At 48.0% G+C, this 12,020-nt stretch overlaps 1 protein-coding gene across 1 annotated transcript in view; it reads right to left on the reverse strand.

The window, feature by feature from the left end:
- LOC121032694 (O-acyltransferase like protein) overlaps positions 1-3,139 on the reverse strand; it is a 70,055-nt gene extending 66,916 nt beyond the window's left edge. The window contains exon 1 of the mRNA XM_040478485.1: positions 2,983-3,139. Within this exon, the coding sequence (XP_040334419.1) occupies positions 2,983-3,139 (157 nt within the window). The remainder of the gene's footprint in view (positions 1-2,982) is intronic.
- Positions 3,140-12,020: the final 8,881 nt, after the last annotated feature.

The following is a 12,020-nucleotide window of genomic DNA, read 5'->3' on the forward strand; positions in this document are numbered from 1 at the left end:
GGGAAGGCACAAATGGAAAGATGCACGTGGTCAGGTAGAGAGAGAAAGGGGAAGAGAGAGGGGAGTGATCACCGTGGAGGTAGGGCATCCCAGACAGGGGACCGTCTCGGAATTAGAAACAGATGCATTTAAGGAGGAAGGCAGATAATGCCCTAGTGCTCGAGGAGAAAGACAACTGAGAGGAAAAAACCGATTAACCCGGAGGAGGAGGCCAGCGATCTCTTCGGGTGCGATGTCTGTATGGGAGTGAACGCAGGCAGTGGGTTACGGAGTTTAAAAACAGGACGAGAGCGGGGCCTGGGTGCTCCGGCGGTTAAGCACGCAACTCTTTTTTCTTTTTTAAGTTGATTTATTTATTTTGAGAGACACGGAGAGAGCGCGCGCGGGGGCGGGACAGAGAGAGAGGTGAGAGAGAATCCCAAGCAGGCTCCGTGCTGTCAGTGCAAGCCCGATGCGAAGCTCGACCCCACGAACCACGAGATCGTGACCTGAGCCGAAACCAAGGGTCTGTGAAGCATCCAACTCTTGATTTCGGCTCAGGTCATGACGTGACGGTTCATCCACACCCTTCAATGCATCCGGCTCTAATGTCAGCCTCTCCCCTGCTCGGACCAGGAACGACTCCGGCTCCCCTCTGCAAGATCAACATCCCTGCCCGAGAGTTTCGTGAACCCTCTCTCCCCCACTTGACTCCTCAGACCCCCGCCCATTTTCCGAGATCCTGCCACTGTCATCTCCATGCTTTGGGTTGGGGAGGGGGACTTAAAACATTACTATGTGACATTTAATACGTTCAAAGGCATAAAGAAAATCAAAAACACCAGTGTTCCCACTGCCCAGCTTGCAGAGTGAACCGTCAAATGGGTCCAACCCATTTGAAATCTGACGGGACCCCAGTCGCATCCCCGGCCTGACCGGCTCCCACTCGGAGGCAACGTCCAACTCAATTTGGAGATTATCGCTCTTCCTTATCCCTTTCCACCGCCCTACATACACCTGTCTCCCCGAGCAACACAGCACCTTAACCGGCACGTTCGACACCTTTTCATACCGCATACATTCTACAACTTTCATCCTTTTTCACTATTTTTTTTTCTTGTCTCTCTCATGGCTTATCTTAGGCAGTGATTGAAAGCGCAGGCTTGGGCGTCGGATAACGTGGGCTCAAATTCTATCTCTACCACTTACTTTGGGCAAGATACGTTACGTCTCTGTGGCTCAGTTTTCTCATTTATGAGACAGAGGCAACGCCCTGCTCACGGCCGGGGCCGCCCGGACTCAGTAAGACATCCCTCGCCCAGGCTGGGAGCCGTCCTCCATGGAAAAGTGCTCTCTAATTATTGACTCATCATTTTTCCATCCACATGACGGTCAGGAAAACCATGCTGAGAAGGAAGGTCCGAACCACAACCGGTGCCCAGAACTGTTGGGCAAAAGGTCAAAGCCACGACATCCCGTGTTTTCTGTGTGCGTTACAACGAAAATCAATTAAAACAACCATAGGTAGCATCCGTCTATTAAATTAAGGCGTGGTTATCTATTATCTATCCCATTTATATAAATCATTTGATTCTTTCTTGGGCCATTCACCTTTGGGAGACTTTTTTTTTTTTAAGTTTATTTATTTATTTATCTATTTATTAGTAATCTCTACACACAACTTGGGGTTCAAACTCACGACCCTGAGATCAAGAGTCTCATGCTCTTTTAACTGAACCATCGGGCATCCCTCAGGGAAACTTATTTTACCTAAAAAAAAAAAAAGATTTTCAATTTGCAGGCCCCTACGGACAGAACATTGTTGGTACATGACCAGAGTGACTTCCAAGGCAAATAAAGTGTTAACGAGGCTGTGATTAATGATGACGCCATATGCCATCACCTCATCACCAGTAATCTCAGCCAGTCCCTGTGCCTTCTGGATTTTCTTGGCCGGCAGACTTGGCCCGGGTTGGTCAGAATGTTCCCTGTCGACTTCAGCAAGTGTGGGAGTAAAACATAATCAATTCCAAAAGGGGATTTGAAGATGGCCATTGAATTAGCTCGATTGATATTTTTTCCAATGCCTCCTTAGATATCGGGACACACAATCCAGTGTAAAATGCCAATCGCTTCCAATCGGGTGCTATTTTGGATTGCCCAATATTAGATCAAAACATGTGTTTATCTTTATGATGTGTATTTGCTACTATTTTCCAATACAAAATAAATTAGTCAGGTGTTCAAATGGAAATGGAAATTGCCACGGCAGTTTTTCTGACTTTGGAAAGAGTGAGTTTTGACTTTTCTTCTTGTTAGTGGTTTCCATCAGCATCACAAATGAATCATTCTCCAGGAGAGGTTACCCCATTGAGAAAGAATCTGATTTCCTGCCCCTTTCTGGCGGGAGGGTAATGGGTCCCTTAACTGTGAGAGTAATTTTGGGAAACTAACAGACCATGAATCATGGCGGCCTGAAGTCTGTCCCCTATCACAGGCAAAGAAGCTTGGCTATAGTCAAGCTTTTTCCAGCTTGGGCCAGTGCCTTCACCAACACACTCCGCAAAATTTATTGTCAAGTACATAATGGGTCCAACTTGTTCCCTAAATACTGGAATGAAGTAATTCATTATCAAAACCAGACTCAACATCTAGAAAAAGAAGTAAAGTTATCTCCTGTGACAGTAAAACGCTACCAACTTCAGTAATGGTGACGGCACAGCATCATCTTACAACTTCTAAACAAGTCTCATCTTACTAAGAAGCTGGTCCTCATGAGATCCCTTCTGGCTAGAATTAAATACCACTTCCTCTATGGCCTTGTGCAATAAAAATTCCTCCTCCCTCCTTGATTCCTGGAGCGATCTGTAAATTGAGGCTCGTCCTGTCTTCCCTATTTGGTTCTGTTTTTAATTATCAAGAGGTTTTCTAGATTCCTCCCCGCACAAACCTCAGATTGCCCTGTGTGTTCACCTACCCAACAGGACAGAAAAACCTACTTACTTCTCAGAGCGTATTCTTTGGGCTCCACTGAATTCAAGTCGGAAAGGAATTCGTCAGTGTCCTGCATGCATTTGAGAGAAACGTTTCCTGTGGGGAGCGCAAAAGGTAACTGCAATTGAAAAGACAGAAAACAAAAGAACAAAGTCAGGACCATCATTGTCCCTTAACCTGTCAGGATAACACTCCCCTCCTAGACAAGGAAGCTTGTATTTATAAAACACTCGTCTATAATATGTTGGGGGGGAAATGTGACATTGCTCCGTCCTTAACACGCACAGACAAGTTGTGTGTCCTCAGCCACCTGCAAAGCAGCGGAGATGAGCAAACCATGGAAACCGATTTATACACAACTTGTTACTGTTCACTAAACTCGCACTGTGGATATGGGGGCCGCTGAGCACCTGGCTTCCTTTAGCTACGCAGATTAACATTGCCAGCTAACACGGATATGCTAGATTTTCCCTGGCTAGATGGTCTTGTGTGTTTCTCTGGGTTTAAAAAATTTACCGAGGATGTTAAGTGGCAGTATGTGGTTTTTTTCCAAGAACGATTGTGAACCCAACCTATAAAACACTCGGATAAATCAGAAGCCAGCAAGGGCTTCCTCGTGATGGTCTGGACACCCTATATGTCCGGGGATGGGTCTGCCGGACTTGAAAGCGATGTGGGAGGGGGAGTGATGAACTCCCCCGCGGAAGGAGACGGCGTTACTGGGGGACGAGTAAGTTCCTGCACCCTCATGTGGGGGCTTAGAGCACACATCCTGGGAAGGACATTATGCCGACAGGAGACCACGGTAGGGCTACTCACCTACTTGAAGAACGCGTCAAATGCGTGGCCCTGGATTTCTCGTGGTGTAAATATCCTCTTTCCAGAGAGCCTTTCTTTAGATAGTAATCTCCCGAACTGCATTTCAAACGTGAAGCAAACCTCGTTTCACACCTGTGGGTGGCTGTGACTTGCTTGTACTTCCTGCTCAGTGGCCCCACGGAAGCCTCTAGCATCTCAGAGCTCTACCCTTCGTCTGAGTCCACTGCAGCTGCTGTCACAAAACACCACGGACTGGGGGAACAACAGAAATCCACTTCTCACACTTCCGCAGGCTGGGAAGTCCAAGATCGAGACCCCAACGTGGTCGCATTCCAGCGAAGGCCCCTTCCGGGGCGGTCGCCCCCAGAGCCTTCTCCCTGCGCCCTCGCATCTCTTCTATAAAGATGCAAATTCCATTCATGAAGGCGCCATCCTCAATCACCTCCAGAAAGCCCAGCTCCCAAGCACCATCATCTCTGGGGCTTAGGATTTCAACATACGGATTTGGGGGTGGACGCAAACATTCGGACCGGAGCGCCCGTCCTTACGTACGTTCCTGCGCTCAATGCTGTGCCCTGTCCCCGGTGCCCGACTCCAAGCCCAGCTCCTCTTAGGCATTACCTTCCTACCGAGTAGGTTCTTCTAGTCCATCCTCCTGGGCTTTCCCTCAGGTGAGGCGAGGTGCCTGTTCTCTGTGCTCCATCATGGTCTCTCCAGACTCTCCTCACCTCCCCACGCTGAGGACTGCTGACCTCTGTGTCTCTCTCTCCTCCAGCCTGGAAGCTCCATGAGGGCAGCCACTCTGCCCTTTTCATGCCTTTCCGAGAGGCAATTTACACGCTAGCCGAGAGCAAAGTTGACCCTTACCTACTGGGTGACCCCAGCAGTCTCTCTGTCCAGTTACCTCATCTGGAAACTTGGGATAATGGTCCTGACCTCTTGGAGGTATTTTGAGATTTAAATAATACATTTAAAGTACTAGGAGAGGGGCTCCTGGGTGGCTCAGTCGGTTAAGCGGCTGGCTCTTGATTTCAGTCCAGGTCACAATCTCACGGTTTGTGGGTTCAAGCCCCGTGAACCTGTGTCAGGCTCTGTGCTGATACCGAGAAGCCTGTTTGGGATTCTCTCTCTCCCTCTCTCTCTCTATCTCTGCCCCTCCCTGACTCATGAGCGTGCTTTTTCTCTCTTAAAAATAAATACACTTTAAAATAAAATCTTTTTAAAAATTCATTTCTTGAAAAAATAGATTAGATCACATTACCAAGGGACAGTCTTAACACAATAAAAAAGAACTTTCTAGTAGCCCAACCTCTCCAAAGATGAACGGGGCTCTTTTATACAGTATAGATATCTCCAACCTGGGAAACGGTCAAGTACTGGATGAACCCCGGATGAGGGTGTTAGAGAAGAGGTCCAGCATCCCATGGGGCTTATACCAATGACCTTGAAGGTCATCTCTGACCTTGAAGGTCTTCTCTGACCTTGAAACCTTCTGAATCTTCCTTCAAAATTATTGTCTGCCATCAAGGCGTTGGTTTGTTACTATGCACGTCTGAAGTTGTTCTTAAATTGAAGTAGAAAGTTCACTGCAAAATAAATGACAGATAACAGCCAACCCGGAGTGACACAGAGAGAACAGCAACTTCTACTTAAAAAGGGGACCTAATCTGGCACCAGAAACAAGGGGTCAGGGATTAACTGCTTCAGTTTCCCCATCTGTGAAGTTGCAAAATCATGGCTCAAGCAGTTGTTTTCTAGGATTAAATGGGAGGTCCTGAGTCACGAACAATGTGAGTTAGTAGTTATTAGAGTTCTCCGTTCCAAACGTATCTCCCGCACTTAACTATCTTCCTACATTTCAAAATAAGGGTGGTGGAGGAGGCTGGATGACACTAGAGGTTTAGGTCATTTGTAAATTTAAGAATGAATAAACAGAGGGGCGCCTGGGTGGCTCAGTCGGTTAAGCGACCGACTTCGGCTGGGGTCATGATCTTATGGTTCGTGGGTTCGAGCCCCGCATCGGGCTCTGTGCGGACAGCTCGGAGCCTGGAGCCCGCTTCGGAGTCTGTGTCTCCCTCTCTCTCTGCCCCTCCCCCTGCTCACGCTCTGTCTCACTCTGTCTCTCAAAAATAAATAAATGTAATAATAATGATAATAATAAAAAGAATGACTAAACAGAAAAATCTCTGACACCAGAATTGGTTTCCACCTTGTTGTCCATGGTCTAGTCACTCAAACTAGGAGCGGTTCTGCTCTTGTTATTGTGTTAAATACTCCAGCTTTCATCAACCGGGGGAAATATAATGAGCAGAACCCACGTCCACATTTTTTTAAATGTTTATTTTTGGAAGAGAGAGTGAGAAAGCAGAGGAGGGGCAGAGAGAGAGGGAGACAGAGGATCTGAAGCGGGTTCTGCGCTGACAGCAGAGAGCCCAATGCAGGGCTTGAATCCACAAACTGTGAGATCATGACCTGAGTCGAAGCCAGAAGCTTAACCGATTAAGCCACCTAGACACCCCCACACATCCACATTTTAATCATTAACAATAAAAACCATCTGAAATGACTTTAAGGGGCACCTGGATGGCTCAGTCATTTGAGCCTCTGACTTCAGCTCAGGTCACGATCTCGCGGTTCATGAGTTCGAGTCCCACATCAGATTGTCTGCTGTTGGTGCAAAACCTGCTTCAGATCCTCTGTCCCCCTCTGTCTCGGCCTCCCTCCTGCCCCGCTTGCACACTCTCTCTCTCAAAATATAAACATTAAAAAAAAAAAAAAAAGATCTTAAAATCCCACGTATGTAAAAAGGAAAAAGAGGCTCTTGTGGGTAATAGCTCAGGACTCTTCTAATGTCTGTCCCAATCTCTGAGAAATAAAATTATGACTGATGGAGGCTCAAGGGAATGTGGTTGTTTTAGGATGACCCTGTAGGCACCTGTTTCACGCAAGGCGATGTATTGGGCGTAAACGTGGAACCTGAAGAGAAAGAACGCCTTCCCTTCCTGAAAGCAGGTCTCTATCCTTTCCTGCGGCCGTGGCAATCAGCTGATGCCACCATTAACGCCACCGTCATCTCGTTCAAGTAACTAGCTCTCCGGGAAAGGGCATTCGGCCGCCTTCATCTGGCACTGGCTTTGAGAAAACGAGGATTTGTCTTTGCCAACAAGAATAAGGATCAACCTGATGGAGAAAACAGAACCGGCACCTGCTGCTCTTAGGCTGCAAAATGGAAAACGCCTCTTCTGAGGAAAGGACACGTAGCCACAGATTACAAAGCAGGCAGGGTTCGCACAAAAGCACCAGAGGACGACGGACAGTTGACAAGTTAAGATGTGACGTCAGGGGTGCTAAGTGCCGGGAGGAGAGATACCGCTGGGTAAAGAAGCAGAGAGAGGGGCCCCGGGGTGGCTCAGTCAGTTAAGTATCCGATGTTGGCTCAGGTCATGATCTCGTGGTCTGTGGGTTCGAGCCCCACGTCGGGCTCTGGGCTGACAGCTCGGAGCCTGGAGCCCCTTTTGGATTCTGTGTCTCCCTCTCTCTCTCTGCCCTCCCCTGCTTGTGCTGTCTCTCCCTCCTTAAAAAATAAACGTTAAAAAATTAAAAAGTAAATAAATAAAAAAGAAAAAGGAGCGGAGAGAGGCCAGTGGGTGTGCACTGTTGGGTCAGAGCAAGGTGACCTGGAAAGGCTCTCTGAGGAAGTGACTTTTGAACAAACCAGAGAGAAAGGAAAAGGCCCTCGTGGAAATAATAACCGAGGGAAGGGCATGCCAAGTAGAGGGAACAGCCAGTGGCAGGCCCTGAGAAAGGCATGCGAACAGGGCGCCACAGGAACTGGGGGGCAAGGGAAATGAGGCAGGACACGAGGCTGGTGAGGTGACAGGAATGTGGGGAGGGAAGGTCTGCTGGGGTCTCACGGCTATCGAAACACACACCCTTCTGTTCGCCTTGGCCAAGTCTCTTCTAATACAACTGATATTGTCATGTTGCTTCGACGGTGTCTTATTCAGAGGGAAGCGAGAGTCTGGGCTTTGAAAATGTCCCACCGTGATGACAGCACTGCCCGGATCCCAAACAAGTCCGCGGCTCCTTGAAGGCAGACCAGCTCCCCGCTAAGAAGAGATGCCGAGGAATGTCACTGTCACCATGCCACCAGAATGACTACGTGGCACGTGTCCCTGCTTCTTGGCGACTTTAACCCAATAGTCAAAGCAGAAGCATCGTTTTGGCCAAGTAGCGGCCATTCTGTGCCTGCCGTTCGGCTGCTGGGGGTCAGGGAGGGGGACCTTCAGGCTTCCAGAGTAAGGAGCGAAGACCCATCTCTGGCAAAGACTCGAGCCACGGTAGCCTCCCCCACCCTGGAAAGAGGTCAGATGGCGAACCGACAAAGCCAAGATAAATGCCCATTATCCCGACTTAGAGACACATCTTCTACCCTTTCCAAGGTAGGGTCATTCCCTTTGTCATATGTGGTTCCGCTTCCTCCTGACTTGTCAGTATCAGGCCACCCTCTCCAGTCAGCAGATCTGTGTTTGCCCTGTTCTTAAGGAAAAAAAAAAAAAAAAGAGAGAAAAAAAATGATGTTTATTATCCAGAAACACCCAATCGAGTTAAACTTGGCTTAACCTGACCTGAAGGTCAGAAAGTTACTCTTGGACTAACCCCACACTTTGTGGAACCGAGTTGGAGGTGTGATACAGTGGACTGGAATTATAGCGTTCCCCTAGATGAGTGCGTCATCTTGCGACGGACTGTGTTTGGAAACAGAACTGCTATGGGAGTATAATTTACGATCATAACTATAAGAAGAGCCCCAGAATAAGCAGCTTGTGATAAAATAGCAAAGCAAATTGAATAATCAGTTGCTTTAAATACCGTGACACATTATAAACGGTGCTGTTTTAGGAGTCACAACTAACCTCGTAAATTGAACTTGGAAAGTAGCAAAGAGTATTTTCTGGGAAACGCTGTTCTGTTTCCTTAGGTAAAAATAACCACTAAGGAAAGGGTATAATTCCAGGATAAACCTGGAGAAGTAATTAGAAAGAAAAAGTAAATGTGGAATCCAAAGTGCCCTGCTGCAGCGAACAGCCAGCCTATAAGGGGACAAAATGCGTGTAGGCAATGGAACAAGTACAAAGCGCGCATTTCTGAAAGCTTGTGCGAGGCGTCTGATCGTTATAATGTTCCCGTACCCCAGATCCATCGTGCATACTTCTCTGTCCTGCTCTGTGCCCAGCACACTGATATTCCGGGTTACTGGGGCTTGTCTTCTAGACTGGCTTTGGCCAGTGGGAGGTGATGGCAGGAAATCTCTGAGTGGGTGGCAACGAGCTTCCCTCTAATTTCCATCCCACACCCTCCTCGCTTCACCGTGGCTCTAGGCCCGGCCCTGCTCGGCAGGCCTGGGGCTGATAAGGGCTCCCCACCATTGCTAAGTCCCGGGGTGCCTCCAGGCCCCACCTTCTGCGATAATCCCTTCCTTAATTTCTTTGAAGTTAAACCTTTCTTAGTGTGCTATTTGTGTCCTGCTAAGAGCCTAATTCATAAAGGATCTAATGCTAGGCACTCCCAGATCTACCTTTCCAATAAAGATAGTGAACAGAAATGAGCAAACCCCCAGAAAAACATAGGCTGAGGACAGCTTTATCATCCACTGTATTGAGTCTACTAAAATGTTCATCAAAATCTGCCAGGACAGTAGGAGGGAGAAACAGATGTGAAAAGAGAATGTTCTGTTTTATAGGGAAAACTAGCAGTAGTCAAGTTTCAGATTCAGCCTCTTAGCCAAATCGTGTGGACCAAGGCTGGACTATTCAAAATAGGAGGTTTGGGGGCGACGGTGACAATGGAAATACAACTGGCTAGTCCAGAAGCTTCTGGCGAAGAAAGAGAGGCTCTTTGCAAAGATCTAAGTGCACACTGTCCTATCCCAAAAGTTGACAATGAACTCTGTAGGGATAGGAGGTTCAGAAACTCGAAGTACACAAGGAGATTCAAGGGTCCATTTAAGCAAAGAATGAAATCGGGCAGATAGGAGCCAAGTTTTTAAGGTAACAAACTCTAGGTTCCTTATTTAGAAAACGTACACTTAGAATGAAGAGCTCCAATATGGGACCCTGATGGCTTCTGATCACCAAGGGGAGCGTGTTTTGGTGTAACATTTATAAATGGTACAAGCAGCATTCCACAGTTAGCACATCCCTCTTTATTTTCAGACCATTCTTTGGATAGTTCAATGGTTCCAGTACGTCATATTTTATTTTACGAAGTTCTCCAACTGTATTTTCTTCCACACACGCTCCCCCCCCACCCCCACCCCTTCTGCTTGGGCTTCTTAAAAAAAAAAGAAGGTGCCTGGGTGGCTCAGTCGGTTGAGTATTCAACTCTTGGTTTGGGTTCAGGTCATGATCCCAATGTCGTGGGATGGACCTCCACCTCGTGCTCCTCGCAGCATGTGGAGCCTGCTTGGGATTCTCTCTCTCCCTCTGCCCCTCTAGATCCCCGCTCTCTCTCTCTCTCTAAAACAAAAGACCAGTGCTCACAGCATGATGAATATAGTACCATGAAATAATATATTTACCTTGGCCAAAGTTTCCAACAGTAAATTTCCCTGTTGGTCAAAGACCCTGGGACAGCACTCACTAGCCCTCTGACCTGGAGAAGCGCCCACCGGAGCTTCGGGGCGGAACAGTTGTTCTTTGGAATACTTCCTGGAGCAGGAGCCAAGAATTGGCAGAGAATGTGTTTGGGAGGAAGAAGTGGTCTACGCCAGGAAGTCTGAGCAGATGTCTTCCTTTCATTTTATTAGTCTTCATCACCTTGTTGGCATTCTTCTTTATGCATTACTGTTACTCAATTACTGATAAAATAAAATCGTCCAACAAAAACATACCTTGTGTGTATATCTAGAGTGCAAACTTTCCCATAACCAGCTGTCATTTTGACTTCCGTATTTCTTTTTAAGTAATCTAAACCTCAAAAGAAAGAAGTCTGGTTCCCTCTTTTGTGTTCCACGGCACGGAATCCTCTCTTGGTACCACTTCCAAAACGCCACCTATAAGCACAGCTCCTTTCCAGGCCGACCTTCCCACCCTGGGCTGAGTCCTCATGACGATGGCTGGGTCGACACCATGCCTATACCGATTTAAACGTTGGTCCTTGATGGCCATTTATGCTGCCCAAATATGTGCAGCCTCCTCTTCTGGGCGCTTGGTAGGAGGGTACTCCCAGCCTCCTTGTGAGGAGGTGGGAACACGTGACTGGTTTTGGCCAATGAGCTGTGAAGAATAACATCTATCACTTCTGGGCCACAGCATTTCATCGCACGTTTCCTTTGCCACGGGAACCAGCAACTTTTGTGACAGAGGGATAAGGGGACAAGATTTGGAGCAATGTCTCCAGTCAACCCACAACAAACATCCAAGGTGACCAAGAAACCAGCCTTGCTGTTTTAAATTTTCTTTAATGTTTTTATTTTTGAAGGAGAGAGCCAGAGCATGAGCGGGGGAGCAGCAGACAGAGAGGGAGACAGAGAGTTCGAGAGCGTGAGCGGGGGAGCAGCAGACAGAGAGGGAGACAGAGAGTTCGAAGCAGCCTCCAGGCTCCGAGCTGTCAGCACAGAGCCCGATACGGGGCTCGAACTCAGAAACTGTGAGATTGTGGCCTGAGCCGAAGTCGGACGCTTAACCGACTGAGCCACCCAGGCGCCCCAAGCCTTGCTGTTTTAAGACATTGAGAGTTAGGGTTGTAACCACAGCATAATCTAACCTATCGTGGTTGAAACACCCCTCCACCATCCATCCTAAACACGGCCACCGACCAGTCTGGGTATACCACTCCCCTGTCCAAATATCCGTTATCTGAGTACAAACCCCTCAATCTATCATTCAAGGCTCTTTACAAGTTGGCCTGAGCCTATCCTGTAAGCCTCAGCTCCACCTCCCCACCCAAGAGAGGAGACGGGCTTCCTAAGAATTCACGGAGCACGCCCCAGTTTCTGCCTTTGGTCTGAATATGCCCCGTTTCCCAGATGCTCGCATCCACCGCCCTATCCAGGTCTACCGCCAAGGAAGAATGGGTGCAACTCACGAGTCCCACCGTGGGCTTCTGTTCAGCACATACACCATGTTACCCCCAAGTACTCACGTCTTCTGTTAATGGCTAAGAATTGTCCACAGAGGCCCTTCCCAATTCCGCTCCCTCTTCCTGGAACTCCTAGGAGTCTTGTT

The sequence above is a fragment of the Herpailurus yagouaroundi genome, unplaced genomic scaffold (assembly GCF_014898765.1).
Source record: "Herpailurus yagouaroundi ecotype Mexico unplaced genomic scaffold, PumYag 142, whole genome shotgun sequence".
NCBI lineage: Eukaryota > Metazoa > Chordata > Mammalia > Carnivora > Felidae > Herpailurus > Herpailurus yagouaroundi.